A 21,860-nucleotide genomic window follows, 5' to 3' on the forward strand; every position below is an offset into this window, starting at 1 on the left:
CCTATATGGTCGCCTCAGTGCTAAGGTATGCATTGAATATTTTTGCATAATGCTTTTTCTTTTTGCAATAGCATCCTCTGTCAGATGTTTTGTATGAAGTTATTGTCAACTGGAACCAAAACACATGAAAATCACATAGAAAATAAAAAATGTATTCATAATAGAGTTGTTGACTAGCAATATCTTTTCCAGTGAGCATTTAGCAAAAGCTATAATCATGTTGTTTTTTGGGTTTTTTTGTAACAAAAACAAACCCTTTTTTTTTATCAGCAAAAATGTATCTTGGTGGGTCATCCTCTTTAAATTCAAATTCAGTAGTGAGGAAAAACCAAATCTTTTTTTTTAAAGCTCCTGTAATCCAAAAATCCACCCATTCCATTTTAAATCACCACAGACAGCAGGAATAATGAATCGCTCACTATGTGTGCATCATAAACATGTAAACACATTGGGCTGGGAGGTGCAAGAGTAATGAGGAGCACCCTAAACAGTCTGTCATCATCTATGCCTTTAGAGTGGGTCCTTTACCCAGGCTCCTGCAAAGTATATTGGTAGCATTATAGCATAGCGCTTCTTAATTTATCAATAAAAGAACCAATGTGTCACTCCAGCAAACACACAGCCAGCTCTTGCATTCAAGATAACCAGACCTGTCATGTGAATTTTATACTCTGTCTCCTCGCTCTGTTTGTGCAGTCCCTCTTTCTCGCTTTCTTGCCTTTCATTTTTTCCCCCTTCCTTTGGAAATTCAGATGAAAGCTCATCCCGACACCACAACGGCTTTTCACGGGCACGAGTCCACCGTAATATTCCGATTTCATTATAGTTTATTACAGATGAATTATTCCCAATAAGCTATTTTAATATGGTGCACCTCTGTTGCACCTTTTCCTGTTCTCTCCCCATAATACCACTAGCAGGACTCGTGCCATCCACCATATGTTGTTGGATGCTACCTGTAGCAGGTGTTGATACAAACTCTTCTTCTACAGTAGTTTCCACTCCTGCTCCTCCGCAGCCCCCTCTGTCTCTGTTTCTTCTTTGCAGAAATATTACAAAATTTAACCTCTGATCCAATTTCCAGCATTCTTCTGAGAATGACAAACAGTATTAAAATACATTAAAACGCAGAGTTGACAGACAAATCCAAGGAGGGCAAACAACAGCTAACAGTGGTGAAAGGCAATATAATCCCTATGTGCTGAACTCCAAACAACACTCTGTACTGTGTGTGTCTGTGTATGTGCCCTATGCAGGATGGCTGTGGCCTTGCAATAAAGACCAGACTACAGCTGTGAGAGAGAGGAAGAGAGAGAGAGACAGCGATCCCGTCACCAAATCCAATAAGATGAGTAGAATTTCATAACAGATGTTCAGCTTGGATATGACGGCTCCATCAATAACCGCCCCACATGTGAGAGGCAGAGGGGTGAGCATGATGCAGTCAAAGTCACACAGCCATGGCAGAATCTATATCGGATTGTTTCACAGTTCCACTGGCTCGAGTCCTCTCCCCGCTTCGTTCTCGCCAGCGCGTCTTTGTTCTTGCTGATGCCTCTCTTTCATTCCCGCTGCCTCTCTTCCTTTCACCTTCACTTTTTTTTTTTTGTATGTGTGTATGTGTGTATGTGTCTTGACAATAGAAATGTCCAGTCTTTCTTCAATGGAGCACGGAATTACATCTCAAGTGGTCTGGTTCAATACTGCTGTCCACTCTTGTCGCAGAGCAAGTAAGATGTTAGCTAAAAAAAAATGTTGCCTTAGTTTTGATTTCCAATACAGTCTCTCTCTGTGTCTTAGACTTTCACTCCTTTCAACTGAAATTATGTTCATTTGACAAGCATCTTGTGAGAAGCTTAATTACTAAGGTTGGAGTGTGGGAACTTTCCACGTAAATGCAGGTGTGTTACATTTAAACAATTCTGACTGAAATGTATCAACAGATCTGGAGTCTGTAGGGACAATCTTCGATTTGCACATGAGAAGCAATCAAGAAGAAATCTCTGACCTTCAAAGATAGCAGTTCCTTAAGTGACCACTTGAAGCGGCTCCAATGGTAAAAATCATTCCTCACAGATCCAATGTTGCAATAACAAATGTTTTTACCGAAAAATAGGAGTTTCAGTATTTAAAGCTACTTTCCTTTTGCATGATGAATGTGTGTGTGTGTGTGTGTGTGTCTGTATAGTGCGAGGGAATGGGTGTGTGTATACCAAGGCTTAAATTTAGCATTATTAAGAGTTTGGATGCTTCCAGTGACAGATGGGCACTGTTTAATCCTTTTTCAGAATTTGGTTGTATCTAAAAGACATTCAAATGATTAAGTTTTTTAGTATTTTCAGCATCCCATTTCTTGTTCTGTGAGTTGCAGATCAAACTTCATTCATATCATGGCTTCCAGGCTTCACTAGGAGTATGAGCTGATGACCCCTGCCATCTCTAACCCCATGTAAACATATAGGAAAAATTTATTTAAGAAAAAGTGTCTTTTGTGTTAACCAGCAATGATTAGCTGAGTAGATACAAAGAAGAGAGCAGAGCACCCATAAATGTGGAAAAGGCTACTCCTGAGACTAGAAGTGGAGGCTTTATTCGTAAAAAGGTTCAAGGAAAGTTTCTGATGCGCCAGATAAAGAAAGTTCAGAGGAAGGATCACAGTCTACAGGAGCGATTGGCCAGTCCACCAAAAGGTTCAAACAGACATATAACCAACCATTCACACTCACATCCACAATTTAGAATCATGCATTTTCCTAACATACATTTCGTTGCACTGTTGGAGGAAACCCGGAGAAAAGTGTGAGACTCTGTAGAACATAGAAAGGCATGAGGCCCAAGGCCATGGGAAGGAAGGCTGCTGTGGGAGCAGCACCACCCCGAAGACTCGTAAAGAACCTGCGTGACCCTTAAATCATGGAAAATAAATAAATAACAAGGTATTGCTGAGAATTGGATACTTGGGTCCAGTTGTGTGCCTGCCCATAGCATGGTCACCACACTTGCAAACATTCATGCAACTCCACAAAAAATGCAAGTCAATTTTGAATTTCTTAATGAATCCTTGAAAAATAGCAAAACCCAGCAGATTGTATGGCTGACAAGACAGCAGAAGGTAACTGGGTACTAATGGCATGATAAAAAGTTTAAAAACAGTATAAGCAGTTCATACTCTTCCACTGAACAGACGTCATGTACTACCATTAGCTTGTTACTTATTGTTAGTTGATGAGTCCTTCGCTTTGCCTGTGAATATATATTTGACCATCAAGATATTTTCTACAAGTGGTTTTCATAACAGTCTGAACTGTGTTTTGTGGAAACTGTGGCATGGTTATTGTCAGATGATCATTGGTTTTGCCAAGGATTAACAGTGTACGTCTGCTAGACGAGAAGGTTTGAATCTAAAACCTTCTTGAAATTCTTTAAACCATTTTGTATTTTTTAATCAATTTTCCTCTTTTAAAGGCATCAGACATTATTTGTTAACGATAAAAAAAAATCTGAAGGATTTCAGCTTTTCTTCTTTTAAAGCAAACTTCATTTTGTGCTGGGGAACTCACAGGCATTCTGGACTGCTAACATGGCTATGTCAGCGCTTTGACCTTCAAACACTTCACAAACTGAAGAGATACTAAATATCATTATGTTGTCATTTCATCGTTATTGACCTCCAACACATTTTATTAGATTTGATGTGAATATTTCTTTGAATTTATTCACTTTTTAGACTGGTTGTGTAATGTAAAAAAAAGTTAGATCACAGAATTCTATTGTTTACATTAATATTTATATATAAATTGTGTATAAATTATATTTAATAACATATAATGTTATTTACTATGCCCCTCTAATAGATTGGTTGCTGTAATGTCGCCTGGTCAGAAGGTAGAGCCAAAATAAGTAGTTCAGTCTGATGGCAGCGGTATAACAATGATGAGCATGTTTTCTTGTCATGCTTTAGTACCCTTTAGTCACCACACTCCCTGCCTGAGTAATGTTACTAGCCATGTCCATCCCTTTATGAGCACTGTGTACCCATCTGCTGGGTATCAAGATAATGCGCCATGTCCCAAAGTTTAAATAATCTCAAAGTGGTTTCTTGAACATGACGGTGAGTTCACTGTACTCAGATGGCCTCTACAGTCACCAAATCTCAATCCAGTAGAGCAGGATGTGAGATTTTCATCATAGATATGCAGCAACTGTGTGATGCTCTCTTGTCAATATGGACCACAATTTCTGAGGAATGTTTCCAGCAATTTGTTTAATCCATGCCACAAAGAATTAAGACAGCTCTAAAGGTAAAAAAGGTCCAATGTGGTGCTAGCAAGATATAATTACTGCGGGTGGTGGCATATCAAAACTGCCTGGTGATTGGCAAGGCTTGCTTCTAGATGGACTTTGGATATTGAGTTATTTCTGTTCTTGTTTTCACGTCCATCATTTGAAGTTTCCCTTTCCTGGTTTACCCAAGTTGAAAAGTCTTCTTCACAGTGGGTGAGCACTGTGGCGCGTCACACTGGTGCTGCATCTGTTTCTCTCTAACCACTTTAATGTTTTACAACGATCATTAACGTTGTACTGTGCTATTTGATCAGCCATAATGGACTTATCACATTATAGTAAAATATTAACACCTTCAGTAGAACAAATGAAATCACAAAACAAAAATAATTTGGCTTCCTGCTTATGACAAAATCATCTTTTTCTCCTTCTTTTTTTCTGTTCTTTTGTCTTTTTGCTGGCATTAAAGTGATATTTAATCTTACAAGAATATACTGTATACCACACACATCAATGAGAGCACCCCATTACACTGAATTTATTTGTCTGCTGCTCTTTCTTTTCTCATTTTCTCGCTGTGATTTATGTTATTATAGTCACAGTACAATACAGTGCTAGGAATACATGCTGGGGCTGGGATTTTTCTGCTCAGGCATCAAAAGAACTAGCGTTCTCAGCTCGTATCGCGTTGGTTTTGACAGTCATTAGTGCATGCCAAACATATTTATCAAAAATCAGCACAAGCAGCCTGCGTAGCAAACTTCATAAACAGGGATTTATATCAAACATCCAGTTCTGTCAAGTGTGAAAGTGATATATTTTAAGAACAGCTCTATTTATTATCAAAATATTTTACTGGCACATCTTTTTTTCTCTCCCAGCTGTCAGCATGAAACCAGTCCTCTGCAATGATGACATAACCCACATTAACAACTTCTTACTAACGTTTACATCAGAGCTGTGGTAATTTTGGAACAAAGAACATAAGACGCACTGTGAACTCCATAGGAGCAGGTGTCACACATATTTCTCAGACAAAACTCACCGGATCCTTTGCTCACACAGGGCATAAAGGGCTAAATTTCATCAGCTACAAACTGCTGAAGAAAAGAGAAGAGAAGAGAAGAGAAGAGAAGAGAAGAGAAGAGAAGAGAAGAGAAGAGAAGAGAAGAGAAGAGAAGAGAAGGAGGGCCCTCACAAAAACAGGTGGGTGAGCGCAGAAAGGGATGATGGGACAGCAATGGGAGCCATCTCTGATTGGAGAATTCCTAGCCTCGGTAAACCTTTCTTCTCTCTCTGCCATGTGCAGAGTGTTGATAAGAGACATCATCCCAGTGACTCATTAATCAACTGTGAAATGTACAGCTACCTGCCGCTTTCTTATTCCCGTGCCCCCAAAACCTTTCCACTACCTGCCTCCTCTGCTTCTCCTCTTCCAGTCTTCTGTGGAAAGAAGAAACAAACTGGACTCCACAAGGATCCCCTATGGGAAAAAAAAGAGAATATTGCTCTTCTAGCAAATTTCCTGCTTCAAGATTTTCCCCGTTCCCTGTCATAGCCGCATGCACAAAGCCCTGTTTACACGTGTATTTGAACACAGAGACAAGCGTTACCACACATTCAGTGTTTAAACACAGGAATGCAAGGATACGAGAGAAAAGAAGCACTTTAAAGTTCGTTTAAAGAACACTTCGTTCTACCCTATCACAGCAGCTTAAATGACGCACATCCAGAAGATAACTCTATCATTTGCCTTTACATCCAGCATCCAGTCCCAGCTGCCACAGTTCACTTTCCCCCCTACAAAAGCACTTTATTCTGCCTCTTTTCAAACTGTCCCACTGCTGCACTTCTACGCCGGTAATATCTCCGAAAATTGTGCAGTGTGATTTGTAGACCTCTTGCATATACATTCTCTTAAGCTGTGTAAGAACTGCTGATCAGCTGTCTTTTTCACCCCAAACTCAGACCCTCTACAGGGAGGGGGTGAATATAAAGGGAGGGGAGATTTGAATTTTTATGACTAGATTTGCATTTTTGACATGTCAAAACCTTTAATTTATCTGCCTGTTTTGATTGCCTATATGGGACGCTGACTGTATAATCACTCACAGTGCCTCATCAATTTTTCTGAAAAGTAAGCAACAAACTGACCAAACGCACACTTGATTAATAGACTGGGTGGGATGGACAATATTGTTCTTGTGACAGCTACCCAAAAGGGAAGTGTGGAGAGATTTAAGCTGTAAATGTTTTGATTGTGAACATTCTAAAATAAACGCAGCAGGGCAGAAGTTTACATGCAAATTGCATTAATGAAACAGGATATACTCCGAACAGGTAAATGCTTTCATTTACTTCTGCGGCATCCTGCAGAGACATGAAGAGCTTTGTTTCCTTCTGCACAGGGAAGAAAAAACTGAAAGAAAAAAATGTAAGTTGTCACATTGGTGGAACATGAAATGCCACTCAGTGATTTCTATAACGCCTAAACATTGTTATCATCCAAGTACAAACTGTTTGCATTTTACCTTCTTCAAGTATGAATCCTGCCTTAGACTCCACTGAGCTCTGAATTATTCAGGAGCAAAGCGAAACAGGGGTAAGTGGCTGTAAAAGGAGGAACCAAGTGTCAAACTAGACCCACACGCCTCGTCACAAAGACCTCGAATGCTGCATGCTATATTTAGAGATAATTCAATCTGAAAAAGTAAGCATATAAAAATAATAAGGTTATCTTGATATAAAAAGGACTCAGGTTTGTTGAGGAGAGCACTGGGTTGTGTCCACGAGTGGGTCTGGACTAAAATATTTTATGCCTATATTGTATTATGGACTACTGAGGCTGTTCTTGCTGGAGAATTGGCAGCTCCGCTTCATCTTTGATGGATTTTACCCTCCAAAATTGTGTAATATTGATGTAGGATGAGAAACTCTTGTAATGTTTTTAGAATCTCGCAATCTGAGCCTGATATTTTCCCTTGATTTTGCAGATATGTTTTAAATAGATGATCAGATAGATTTGTTTAGACTTAACTACTTTGTCCACATTGCCACATACAGTTAGGTTCCTAATCTCATGGGTAAAGGTGCAACGTTTGTAGTTTTTTTTTTTTTTTCTGTGCACCACCACAGCGGATTTTAAATCACACAATAAATATGCAATTGAAGTGCAGACTTACAGCTTTAATTCAAGGGTTTTAAAACAAATTTTGTTTAGCAATAAATGCCTTTTTTATACTCAAGCTCCATTTTTTTAGAGTCGAAAATAACTAGACTATTGACTGACAAGTAGTTTCAGGGCCATGTGTGGATAGTTTGCTTATTATTTCATGAGAGGTGAAGCAGGCAGAATATCTGAAGTTGATTCAGAGTGTTGAATTTGTATTTTGTAGTTTTTCACTGTAATTTAAAATTTTAAAGAGTGGCCAAATCAACAATCTGGTTCATCCTGCAAAAGAAGGAATGCATGGACCAGCTCAGCAACACCAAAATGACCACAGAAGACCACAGAAGTCAATAACTGCAGAGTTATTACTTGGTAAAGAATAACAGCTTCGCAACATTTTACTAAGTCAAGAACACTCTTGAGTAGGTATGTGCATCATTATCAAGGTGTACAATCATGAGTGTAAATACAGAGCGTTTACAACAGGGGGCAAAGCACTGGTTACACACAAGTCTAGAAAACATCTAGAGGTTCTGCACTTTTTTTTGCAAAAAATCCCCCAAAACTTTTTAGACAAATGACATAAAGATAAACTTGTACCAGAAGTGAAAAAGAGAAAGAAGAGAAACAGCTTATGATCCAAAGCACACCCGATCATCTGTCAAACATGGCAAGTTGTGCCACTTGCCATTGTAGTGGTGTTATGGCGTGGGCATGTATGGCTACCAGTGGATCCCTGACACTAGTATAGACTGATGAGAGAAGCAGCAGTATGAATTGTGATTTATACAGGGCTATAGTCTCTACTCAGATTCAGCAAAATGCTCCAAAACTGATCAGGCAGCACTTAACGGTGTAAATAGACAATGCCCCAAAGCACACCACAAAAGCAACCCAACAATTTCTGAAGTCAAAGCAACAGGATAATATTTAATGGCTAAGTCAGTCCCCTGATCTCAGTCCAGTAAAGCATCCAGTTATTAAATGCAAATACTGAACGCAGAAAGAACCACAAACAAGCAGCAACTGAAGGTTGAAGGAAAGTGAGGAAACACCATGGGTTCTACACTGCAGGCAGTAACTTGAAAAGGATTCTCATCCAAGTATTAAAAACAGCAAAATAATAAAACACACTATTAAAATTATTTTCATTAATTTTGAGCCTCTTGAAATAGGGGACTATTTGTAAAATAGCTGGAATTCCTGAATAGTTAATGTAAAGATTTTTGTTAAAACCCTTGAATTAAAGAGTCTGTGCTTCAATCACATCCTGATTGTTTGATTTAAAATTCTCTTTGGTGGAGGCAAAACTACAAACATTGTGTCTTTGTCCAACAATTTAGAGACCTTGAAAGTTTTTCAAAGCAGTCTGAAAACACTGACAGAGGTACATTACAATTCGAAAGGACTGCAACATTCATAATGTGATATCAGGAAAAAAAGAGATTGATGTTCACATGCATGAGTTCATAGCCTTACTTTTAAAAATACATGCGTTTTTCTTGGTTTAATATTGAAAGCGTGTGATTATTGTGCGATTATTTGCTACAGGTTAAAAATCCTTACAATTCACTTGTATATATTTATATCTATATATAATGGATATCTATATATCTATAGTCAAAATCATCATGGTTGCTTTATGAAAATGTGTTGAATGTGGAAGGCAAAGAAAAATATTGTGCTGAGATTTTTGCCATTTTGCAGCAGTAATCTGCAATAAACTCACCAGTATAGGAAATGACTGTAATTTCTGCCAGACCGAACCAGCCTGTGGTGGTGAAAGCACACTGAGCTGAGTTTCATGCAACATTCATGATCCGGGCAGATAGTAAACCTTTTCTAAACCCTGCCTGCTAACACAAAGCTGTTTGGTTCTAGCATGCATTAACGTGTCACAACACTACACTTGATGTGCTGTTTGAAAATAAAATCTTTTTTTTGGTGAAACTACTGGTAACATTCATTCAGAGCAGTGGACAATTATGAAAGCATGAACACACAAAAAATGTCTCTCATCTGCAAAGATGCCAGCGCAAGTCTTGATTTTTTTGTTGTTCTTTCAGCATCTGTCAGAGCGTGTGTTTCAAAAACAAACACAATGCATGGATGGGCAAAACAATATTATTATGGGTGTAACATCATGCATTCTGCCTCATCTTGTTTGCAAATGTGCTCTTTTATAGCTATGTCCAAAAGATTGTGGCTAAGTTGATTGCTGATTTGCCCAAGTTACACAGAATGACTTTCATGTCCTTTTAACAGTGGACACCAAGCAGCTGAATACATCAGCTCCTCTTCTGAAGAGTGAAAACAAATTTGATTGTGCGGAACAATTTTCCATTAAAAGAAAGCCATTTAAAGGACAGGCTGACATTTTCACATGTCTGTTAATAACACTAATAATAATCATCAATAATAAGAGGCAGTCACACACACTCAAACGGGCCCAATCTGTTAGTGAGAGGCTGTTATCACTCTTCTCCGCTCCTCTGGACAAAAACTGAATGAAGAAAAAGTTCAGAGACCCCTAAAATTGGAAACAACAGAGCTGGAAGTTCCCAAAAATGCTTACCAGAACTGGAGGTTGATTTTACTCTCCAATTACAATATGCATCATAACCTCTGCTGTCTGACGGGGCAAAATAAACCCCCACATGGGCAATTCAAAATGCTCCTCACAAGCTACTTTTCTCCTGCTTGTAAACCCATTCACACATTGTAATGAGTTTGTACACACATAGACAGACACACACAGTAAACAAATATTACAATGTTCACACACAGATTATGGCTTTTTCAAGCAGTTGGAGCTCGTTTAATTTTATCCCTGTATACATTCTTTGTGATCAAACCTTAATAGACAAATATAAATGCAGATAATGAAATCCTTCCTTCAGTACCAGTACAGAGCCACCTGTGCATACAATAATGTCCTTTAAAGGTACTAGATATCATTAGGCTGAATGAAAGAAAAAGTGTTGTTTATATACATAGAGACAGAAATATACACGTGTGCGGGTGGACATATGGCGAACACCCACAATTATCAACAACATCTTAAATGACCATAAGACCATTAACTGTTTAACACGGCCGCCTTTAGCTCTTTTCGCCGCCTGCTTAAAAGGTATACTGTAGCACCCAAATGAAAGCTCGGTACTGTAGATTGATTATGGTCACAGATACTATACCAACACTTAGAACATTGAGTAGGCTTTACAATTTAGAGTTTACACTAGATTTGAAGAAACAGAACGTAATCATCCCCCATCCATGCCTCTAAATGTGCAGTCTGTTCATCCAAGAGAAGATTAAGTCAAGAACAAGTTCAAGACCCAAAGCAAATAAAAAAGATTCCTTCTTTTTTTCCCATCTCACTATATGACATTTACTTCAAGCTCACTCCTTTTCTCTTTGCAACACTTTCCTTTCTGCCAATCCTGCCTTGCCTTCTTTTAATTGTGTTGTTCATTCCCCCCCCCCCCTCTCGCCCTCCTTTGGTGAGAAAAGTGCAGAAGTCTCTGACATGAGCAGCTTCAGTCCTCTGGGTTTTTTTCGTGACTCAGTCAGAGAGCGGCCTTCGTGGCCTCTCATACCAAGGGTCTTTTGTAAAGCCATGTGCTCCATCACAGTTGCGGTCTGCCCGAATGATACGATAAATGAACAACAAATTCACAGTTATAAAATTTCAGTCATTTCCACCTCTCTCGGCCTTTTGTTTTTCTCTTTCGTAAATGCCATCCATGTCAACTGTCCAGAGAATCAGCCTTCTTAATATCAGTCTCAGGAATAACACCTTCTGCATTTGGGATCAGCTTGTGGGTGGATGACCTCTTTTTTCTCCTCCTGGCGCTTCTATAAGGCATGCTGGGCCAGGACCAGAGCCAAAGCCAGGCTGGGAAGCAGAGCCCAGACACTGGCATGGAGACAAGAAGAGTGATCCTCTCCCAGGTCCGCGACATCACCTCTTGGTTGGTGATACTGGGCAGATAGAGAGGGACACACAGAGGGAGAGAGAGATCCGCAAAAGGTTAGACATGACTCACAATTCATGCTGCTTTCCTGTTCTGGCATTTGATAAGAGAGAGGTCAGACAGGACAGGAGGGAAATGAGAGAGGACAAGGTCACTGCTAAAGAGAAGAAGAGAAAACATCATTCAAAAAGTCAAAGCAAGAAATGACATCCGCAGTACATCCACTTTGGCATGAACATTAAGTGTTTGATCCACCAAACGTTTTGATATGTGAAGTATATTTCAAGCCCGTGCTGCTTAGTATGCTCCTTGCTTCTTAAACAAGTTGGCAACAAAGGAAAGCTTCTTGTGTGCACTTTTTCTTTTTTTTTTCTCAAAAACTCTTTTAGGCTGTGCCAGCAAGTCTCTAAACAGTTTTTAAAGCTATCATTACAGACTTTATTTACAAGAAAAACATGCCACGAAGCCAAACACACACTACAGAAGCCAGCGGCGGCTATGGATTTCTTTTCAATATTTCATGAGGCAAATCTTACAGCAAGTAGAGGCCCAAGAAAACAAGACCCCTTGTTTGAATGTGCACAATCAAAACGCTACAGTGTTTATTCTTATGCACAAGAGAGAATAAACTTGTGAAGTTTATTTTCCCACACTGTTCACATTATGGCGGAGACGAGTGGGAATCAGCACAGATATTAAATTCTGTGGCCTCCAGAATTCCACCGTTATACCCGCGCTACAATGGGTTTTATTATGTGCCGTTCCATAAAATTGTTAGCATTTTGAATACTTTTTCAATTTTCTCGGATTTCTGTAACACAAAGCATAACCATTTGCCTTCAAGTTAAAGCAGTCCTGCTCAATTTGCAAAGGTACCATTTTCAGTCCTGCACAGCAATACAGAGGCACATCATAAGGAACATGAAACATTTTCTCCTCCTCTTTCCCCCTCCTCCACCTTCCCCTCACCTCATCTTCACCATGTATTCGCCCATTTCGCTGTGCACGGGAAAAAAAAAAGAAAAGAAAAAGATTTACTATGATGTTATCTACCAGCACTTTGTCTTCCACCAGAACGAGGCAACACATAAATGAGAAAATAAATAACGAAACGAGAAAATTGTTGAGTTATTTTAACAAGACAGCCATATTTTTGCTTCTGTGACGAAGGATGCAAGAGGGAGAACGAGGGCGACAAAGGAGGTGCTTCCAGTAGCTGCAGTTATCACAGTACCTGTGTTTGTGAATTCGCACTTTACAAAGAAATGATTGAAATGACAGTTGCCAAAAAAAGAGGGGTGCACGCGCGGAGGAGCAGCACTGGGTAGCCTGACAATGCACCAAACACATCCGCGACTAAAAGCCAATTAATTAGCAAGGGCAGTGATGTGTGGCAGCAGCCTGTTGACATGAGTCCAGATCTCTAGCTGCAGCCAATATCCACACATACACACAGGCTTGTGATAAGCTGCACACACATGAACAAAGGGATAAAGCACAAACACATGCATATACATGACAGAATACAGACAATGTCGAAATGTCCTTATTTGTTTACAGGCAGAGAGAGCGAGAGAAACAAAAGCATTTATTTAAACTGTTAAAAACACACGTGACTTGTCATTTAAGTGGTAAACACACATCTAGACAGCACTTGTTTTCATTCACTGTCAAATTTGCAGCGAAACTGCAACTACTTATTGAGTAACCCTGAGTTATGTAGCCTTTTTCCACCAGTCAGTTCCATTCAATTGAGCTGAAAATCAACAGTGACAGGGTTACATGAGAGCACAGACAACACTAGCCTTCCGCTGCCTGCGAGCTGAGTGTGTGTGTTTGGGTGTGTGTAATGTGGGCGTGGAGACTGATCACTTGCACGAGTTGCTTTTAATAAAATTAAACATTTCAAAGAAACACATTGCAAAAACTGTAGAAACAGTAGGCACTTCCTGTACATTTGAACACAAGTTTGGTAAATGTGAAGGTAATTGGTTTGAAATGGCATCGCATAGTAATTCAGTCATCTGAAAGAAGGCACAAGGTGTGGGGAAAAAAGCAAGCTGTACAAAAATCTGCTAATGAGGATATGTTGTCAACGTACACTCACCGGCCACTTCATTAGTTACACCTTGCCAGTTCCACAATGTCTTCAGAGCTGTTTTAATTCTTCATGGCACAAATTCAACAAGGTGTTGGAAAGATTCCTCAGAGATTCTGGTCCACATTGACCTGATAGCATCAAGCGAATCTCCTGTTCCCCCACATCCCAACACAACCATTGGAAGAAGGATACAATGTGGCCATACAGGGATTGACATGTTCAGTAACTAACCCGAAGTAAGCTGTGGCATTTAAACAATGCTCAATTTGTGTTAAAGAGCTGGAAAAATGCCCAGAAAGCATCCCTCACTGCATTATACCACCAACAGCCTGAACTATTGAAACAAGGCAGATCCATGTTTTCATATTGTTCATGACAAACTCTGACCCTACCATCTGAATGTCCATACTCATAACATTTCAGAACAACTCACAACATCTTTCCAATCTTTTCCAATTTTGGTGAAACTGTGTGAACATGGTGCGCTTTGGCCTCAGTTTCCTGTTAACTGACAGCAGTGGCAACTGGAGTGGTGTTTTGCGGCTGTAGCCCACCAGCTTTCAAGGTTTGACGTGTATTTGGAGAAGGTCGTCTGCATAAACTGGCTGTAACGAGTGGTTATCTGAGTTACTGTTGCCTTCCTATCAGCCTGAGGCAGTATGGCCATTCTCCTCTGACCTCCCAGGCAATGACTGCTCACTGTATATTTTCTCTTTTTTAGACCATTCTCTGTAAATCCTAGAGATGGTTGTTTGGCACCAAAAACGAAGCCATGTTCAACGCCACCTTTCTTCCTCATTCTTATGCTTGGTTTGAAGTTCTTGAACATGCTTAAATGTATTTACTTGCTGCCATGTGACTAGTTGATTGAACATATTCCTTAACAAGCATTTGAACAGGTGTACCTAATGAAGTGGCCAGTGATGGTCATGGTGAATTATCTGTTGCTTTTATATAATGGTCACCACTTAAAGATCCCTGACTGATTGTTTACTGAATAAGGTTTCAAAAACCATCCAATCTATGAGACATTTCATTCCCACTGAACATTTTTTCCCTCAATTTGGGTTCAAAGCCCTCTAAAATCACAGTGAACTTGTTTGATGTCTAAATCAAACTTACCTGATGTTTCAACAGAATTTTAACCACTGCATGTTCAAATAACTGACTATATATATATCTTATCTTTCTTAAAGTCATATCATTTTACACAGTAATAGATTTAAATAAAAATGCGTATCTACTTACAGCAGAGAGCAATAATATAATATAATATCTCCTACTGAGATTGGAACCGAGTCCTTGGCATCAAATGAGGGTTTATCCTTGAGATACACGAATATTTTGGAAATTCAGTAAACATCAGACTTCTGCACACCCGCACTGAGATTCCAGGCGTCCGTACACATAGACTTGTGTGATTTAACATATATTATTGTTGTTTGTGTCATATATAAATGACTTAAAAGTATTAAACTGCTTTATGCAGAGTCGGTCTATTTTTAGCCAAATCCTTTGAGTTCATATTGGAGCTACTACATAGAAGCAAAAAGATAGTACCCACTTTGACTGTTATCAGCCCATTGAATGGCCAGTTATAATTTGCAATCTGTCCCATAGATATGACTAGTAGACACCCTCCTGGTACCTGCCTGTAGCCAAGATGGTACGTTATCATCAATAGTAATCACGATAAACAGAAAGTAATCCAGATCAAGTGATGCTTTTGCAGTTGTGGGAATAAGAACATGTTAAATCTGCAGTTGATCAGGGATGCACCAGTTCAACTTTTTCCTTTGCAGTACTGATATAAGATAATCTTGTGTAAGGCAACGTCGAGCTGAACTTAAACATTACTTTCCAAACTTCATAAAGCACAATATGGCTAATAAATATATGCAAGTTTATTCACTGAAACTGTGTTTATTAGTGAAATAATTTAATCAGCACCAGCATAACGCAAATGAACGGTGATTCTTTTTCCATTTGTTTAATTTCACCTTAGTAAACTGCACTTTGCTGCCTTTGTCTTCTCCCAGTTTTACATGTGTGCATCTCCTCATGCACAGAGTGGAGCCGAGGACAACCGGGTATGTTAAAGCAGGTCCAATAAATAATGAACATAACAAGTGTGAGACTGAGAGCGAGAGAAGCTGACAAGGAAAACTCATCTGAGCTTTTCACCCATCATCAATCCACAAACTACTGCAAAGAAAATTTGATGTAGCGGACATGAAATACCTTGAAACCACTAACTGTTTGCAGTTAGCTCCCTCCATAAACTCTTAGAACTGTTTGCCACCAGTACACTGCTGGCATAGTACATAAATATTTAAAAACACAGACCTGGATTTAAGAGATCGGCAGCACAGAGCTGCTCACTCACTTTAAAAAAAAGTAGCTTTTTTAAGGCAGTACAGGAATAACAACTGATACAAATATTGGATTGATGCTTATTCATCACCTGGAACGCTGAGCTTTGTAATATGTGTTTAGTGATGTTAAATGGTGTGTTTTAATCTAAACTAAAATCTTGTTTCCAAAGAGTAATCAAATGAATTTTGTACCTTCCCAGAGAAGTAATTTTGGTGCCTTAACCAAACAGTGTGTACAAATGAACATAATCAGTACGCCAACAAAACTTCCAAACACATGAGGTTTTAAGGGCCAAATAGTTCGTGGAAGACCTCGCATACTGGTGACATGACCCTGTAAACAAGTGATAACTGCCATTCAAAACAGACTTACAGTGGGGCAAAAAAGTATTTAGTCAGCCACCGATTGTGCAAGTTCCCCCACTTAAAATGATGACAGAGGTCAGTAATTTGCACCAGAGGTACACTTCAACTGTGAGAGACAGAATGTGAAAAACAATCCATGAATTCACATGGTAGGATTTGTGAAGAATTTATTCGTAAATCAGGGTGGAAAATAAGTATTTGGTCAATAACAAAAATACAACTCAATACTTTGTAACATAACCTTTGTTGGCAATAACAGAGGTCAAACGTTTACTATAGGTCTTTACCAGGTTTGCACACACAGTAGCTGGTATTTTGGCCCATTCCTCCATGCAGATCTTCTCAAGAGCAGTGATGTTTTGGGGCTGTCGCCGAGCAACACGGACTTTCAACTCCCGCCACAGATTTTCTATGGGGTTGAGGTCTGGAGACTGGCTAGGCCACTCCAGGACTTTCAAATGCTTCTTACGGAGCCACTCCTTTGTTGCCCGGGCAGTGTGTTTTGGATCATTGTCATGTTGGAAGACCCAGCCTCGTTTCATCTTCAAAGTTCTCACTAATGGAAGGAGGTTTTGGCTCAAAATCTCACGATACTTGGCCCCATTCATTCTGTCCTTAACACGGATCAGTCGTCCTGTCCCCTTGGCAGAAAAAACAGCCCCATAGCATGATGTTTCCACCCCCATGCTTCACAGTAGGTATGGTGTTCTTGGGATGCAATCAGTATTCTTCTTCCTCCAAACACGACGAGTTGAGTTTATACCAAAAAGTTCTACTTTGGTTTCATCTGACCACATGACATTCTCCCAATCCTCTGCTGTATCATCCATGTGCTCTCTGGCAAACTTCAGACGGGCCTGGACATGCACTGGCTTCAGCAGCGGAACACGTCTGGCACTGCGGGATTTGATTCCCTGCCGTTGTAGTGTGTTACTGATGGTGACCTTTGTTACTTTGGTCCCAGCTCTCTGCAGGTCATTCACCAGGTCCCCCCGTGTGGTTCTGGGATCTTTGCTCACCGTTCTCATGATCATTTTGACCCCACGGGATGAGATCTTGCGTGGAGCCCCAGATCGAGGGAGATTATCAGTGGTCTTGTATGTCTTCCATTTTCTGATGATTGCTCCCCACAGTTGATTTTTTCACACCAAGCTGCTTGCCTATTGTAGATTCACTCTTCCCAGTCTGGTGCAGGTCTACAATTCTTTTCCTGGTGTCCTTCGAAAGCTCTTTGGTCTTGGCCATGGCAGAGGTTTGGAGTCTGACTGGTTGAGGCTGTGGACAGGTGTCTTTTATACAGATGATGAGGTCAAACAGGTGCCATTCATACAGGTAACGAGTGGGGGACAGAAAAGCTTCTTACAGAAGACGTTACAGGTCTGTGAGAGCCAGGGATTTTCCTTGTTTGAGGTGACCAAATACTTATTTTCCACCCTGATTTACGAATAAATTCTTCACAAATCCTACCATGTGAATTCATGGATTTTTTTTTCACATTCTGTCTCTCACAGTTGAAGTGTACCTCTGGTGCAAATTACTGACCTCTGTCATCATTTTAAGTGGGGGAACTTGCACAATCGGTGGCTGACTAAATACTTTTTTGCCCCACTGTAGTTTGCTTTAGAAACTGTATCAGTTTGTTGTAATGCACATTTAAACTGGGTACACAAATATCACGTGCGTAACCACTGGAGTTGGGAGCATGGCACTGCTCAGTTATACCTAAATATGGATGCATCTTTACAGTGCTCAAAGGACCAAGCTTCAGACCACATGTTTACTCAATGAGCCACAGTGAGATTTACAGCTCTGGACAGTCAGTCTTCTGCCAAGAGGACTCATACCATAACAACACACCCCCAATTTATCTGCCATGGAAGTTTGACAAGTTTTAATTGCCAAGCATAGTTGTCTGAGAACTCAGGGCCGCCCAAAATGTCGCTACCAGCTCCCTCTCTAATTATAAACTTCCTGCTTGAGTAATCACACGTCTTATTGTTTCCTAATTACCATTTTTACAATAAATTAAACACCATGCAGCAGTGAGACAGGCACTGAGCAGTGCATCAATACTGACACACACACACAAAACCTTTGGAGAAAGCGGTTTCACCACCCATTCCCCCTCTGCTATCCTCTCTCTTTCTCTACCTTTCGGTAATACACACACTGTTAATGTTATCAGCTGTGCTTATTCATTAATTTTCCTCTTTGCAACATTTTTAGGGTGTCAGGTTTTACAGAATTGAAATCCAAAGACACAAAGGAAGACTAAATGAACAGAAAGTGAGCCGTTTTCTTGCAGATGCAGAGACACAAAGTCCAAAAATGAGCCAAAAGAAATCCAGCGGAATCACAGGAGAACACAATGGAGGGGCACTTGTAAGTACAACAGATGCAGGACTATTTATGCACAAGGGGGCAATCAGGTAAGTGGAAACTGAAGGGTAACGAGACAGGTGTCCAGTGGAGGCAATGAAGTTCCCCAGGTGGTTGAGTGTTGGTGAGATTGGCTAATCACCTCACATAAGCCTGCCTCAAGCTCTATTTGCTTAGGCACAGGACTCTTGGGTTGCACCAGCTTTGTCACCACAGGACACTCAGCTAGGACAGGTTAGGACACACAGGCTGAGTTTTAGGGACCCCAGTCTCATAGGGGATACTGGTTTGGACACAGTATACATGGTCACGGAGTTTGGGTAAACACTCAGGCGGAGGAAGTGGCTGCTGAGGCTGCAATCGGCAGTGTTGCCAAGGGCTGCAGTCGCTCTTTTAAGATGGCAGAGATTTAAATGCTGGTTTGGGCAGTTGACAAGAGCAACAGCAGGTGGCAGGCAATCTAGCTGCACACTTAACCCACTTTGACTTCTGGTGGAAGTTGGACCTGCGGGCTTGGTAGCCTTGAGGTATGGCTTCCCTCAGGAGCACAACTACTGGTTGAGGCCCCCATTGCCTTGGTAAGCCCCTCTGGAGATAGGCTCATATTCAGTTCCAAAATCCTTCTCCAAAAACGAGAAAGCCACCTGCTGCTGTTCAGACTCTACTGCTGGGTCCAAGGTTTGCAGAACTGGGACCCAAACATAGCATGCACAAGGTAGACCGAATGAACAAAAAATGAGTTGTTTTATTAGGCTGATGCAATAATGCAAACTCCAAAACAATCCAACAGAAAGCACAGCAGTGGAATACTAATAGGGAAAAAATGGATTTGGAAAATAAAATAAACAAAGATCTAAACTTTCTAAACAGAAATAAGAAGAGAAACAAAGCAGAAAATCAAACTTTAACATATTAACTAAAAATTCAAGACCGAAAACAAGGCTCAAACACAGTGATCACGACATAAGGTTTTAATTTCCTGTGTTCCAATCAACGAGGGTTTGTGTGCAAAGCACAAAACTGCACATTTAACATTCAACGGCTCTGATGCGAAATGTCTTGATGGTAGTCGTTCATTCAGAACACAAATTTGCATTCCTAAACCGTGCACATTACTTGGATTTGGATATGTAACAGTCACTGAAAAATGACATGAACAACAACATCAGCAGCGGAATATTTTATAAAGCACAGTTTTATACCGCTGCCAAACATGGGCACATGGGTCTCCTGCAAAGGTGAACAGCATCATTACTCTTACTTTAGAAAGCTGCACAGAACATCTAAAATACATCTGTAAAACACAGCCGTAATTCACTGTGAAAACTAATCCAACTCAACAGCTAGATAAAAAGAAAAGCCTCTTCTCGACCTATAGTGTAAAGTGAAATATTTCTGTTTAGTAGCAGAGAGACTGATAAAAAGAAGGATTCTTTGGTGAATAATTTAATTCTGTCATTTTTACACTTATTTGAAGAGAAAATGAAGAAGTTATGTTAAAAGACAAAGAGCTATGCATTTGTGCAGCACAGCATTAAAAAAAGTAGTAATGTTTTTCTGCTCCAGACAGTTATAGTTGAGGTAACTGCAGTCTTCATAGTAGACAGCATTCAGCAGAGAACAGGCCCTGGGCCAGTATTTTAGAACATCTAATCCAGATTAAGCCTCCACCTCCCATTCCTTTCACTCTTTCTTTGTCTGTAAGAAAAATATAATATTTCAACCACATGTCATCATCTTGGGTGTGTAGCATAAACTGTGTTATCATAAAGCGTCTGTTTTGATGTGCCAATTGCTTTAACAAGCATAGAGATTGTATGTGATGCGAATGTGAACGGTGCAGCACGTTGAGTCTTATTATTTTGCCACTGTACAAAAGAGAGAGCGGAGGAGTATTTTTGTGATTCTCCTTGCAGTTGGTCCATTTTATCAAATGTATGCAGAGAAGTTGCAGGAAAGAGATGAAAATGTATATCTTTGATGTGACAAAAAACAAAATAAAGCAACATCCACATCTATTTAACTTTTACAGTGAGTTGACCTAAATGTGTCACGATCAACTGCAAGTTCAATGAGGAGAGATCATTTGAAAGAATTGAATATGATTTCTTGAGATCTATTTGCTGATAAGATGAGCCATCATGGCAGAAAGGAACCCCAGCATTGATAAGATTTAGCACAGAACTTCCCCAAAAAACAGCGATCTTACTGTGACAGGGTACAGAATAAAAACAAACAAACAAACAAAACAAAACATGATTGTTAGCTGTTACATGATCAGGCACATTGCAGTGAGTTTTAATGCACGCAGACTGGAGGCTGATTGGCTCAAAGAAGGCGGGCAAGAAGATTATTGGTCTACAGTAATGACTGTAATATGGATTGTAATGATCAGTATTGAGTCTGGCAGCGTGGGAAAGTGGGAGCAATGTAAAGAATAGACTAGCAGTCGAACCCCTGGGAAAGCAAGCACATGAGTGATTACAGATCTTGCTTATTGAACATACGCACAAGCTTCATATTAGTAGCCTTCAAACTGCAGAGCATACCCGATTGCCAAGCAGGCAGTAAATAACAACTCTAAATCACATTTTGCCATCACATTTAACATCTACATGTAAAATATCCCATGTAATGAAACAATGAGAACCTTTTACCTTTGGGATAGTCACGGGGAGATTTTCTGAGATCTCCTGTGTCGATACAGGGTCTGGCTTCGGTGTCGCTGAGGGGCCTGGGACAGGCCCACTTTTGTTCTGTGTGTTGTCTATCCCATAACCAAAGGCCTGAATGGCATTTCCTGCAGGAACAGAGACATAAAGTCATTTGGGTTTGACTGCCATCCCAGCAAGAAGCCAGCTAGCAGACAGACAGCTCTAAGTCAACTTTTTGGTACCCTGCCCAATCTTTGGCAACTAAAGGAATGAGGCAAGGCTGAGTGAGACTGAGGAAGGATGGAGCAGAAAGAGCACAGAGAGCCAGTCTTTTTGCTTTGTCAGTAAGCTTCAGAGTAATATGCCAAACTAATCACAAATTGCTATCAGAGTTTTGTCTGTCATTACTAAGCACTGCCTTATGTTTTATTTTGTAAGTTATGCCTTCCTTTTTGACTGCCTCGCATATTTATGCTATTTATTAGCGGCGGCACAAAATATTGATAAGGCAATAAATTGAATCACTTCCTCTAGCGATACATTATTGATACAGTT

At 40.1% G+C, this 21,860-nt stretch overlaps 1 protein-coding gene across 3 annotated transcripts in view; it reads right to left on the minus strand.

Moving 5' to 3' along the window:
* Positions 1 to 10,241: 10,241 nt before the first annotated feature.
* The window catches only part of LOC146506986 (GDNF family receptor alpha-2-like), a 74,369-nt gene continuing 62,750 nt past the window's right edge, over positions 10,242 to 21,860 (minus strand). For 2 of the 3 annotated variants that reach the window (XM_085181470.1, XM_085181469.1), the window contains exons 7-9: positions 21,309 to 21,451; positions 12,400 to 12,429; positions 10,242 to 11,437 (exon numbers count right to left, since the gene is read on the minus strand). In XM_085181470.1, the coding sequence (XP_085037596.1) occupies positions 11,312 to 11,437; positions 12,400 to 12,429; positions 21,309 to 21,451 (299 nt within the window). In that variant the 3' untranslated portion in view covers positions 10,242 to 11,311. The remainder of the gene's footprint in view (positions 11,438 to 12,399; positions 12,430 to 21,308; positions 21,452 to 21,860) is intronic. The other variant, XM_085181471.1, reaches the window with a different exon arrangement.

This window comes from Neolamprologus multifasciatus, chromosome 12 (genome assembly GCF_963576455.1).
Source record: "Neolamprologus multifasciatus chromosome 12, fNeoMul1.2, whole genome shotgun sequence".
NCBI classification, from domain to species: domain Eukaryota; kingdom Metazoa; phylum Chordata; class Actinopteri; order Cichliformes; family Cichlidae; genus Neolamprologus; species Neolamprologus multifasciatus.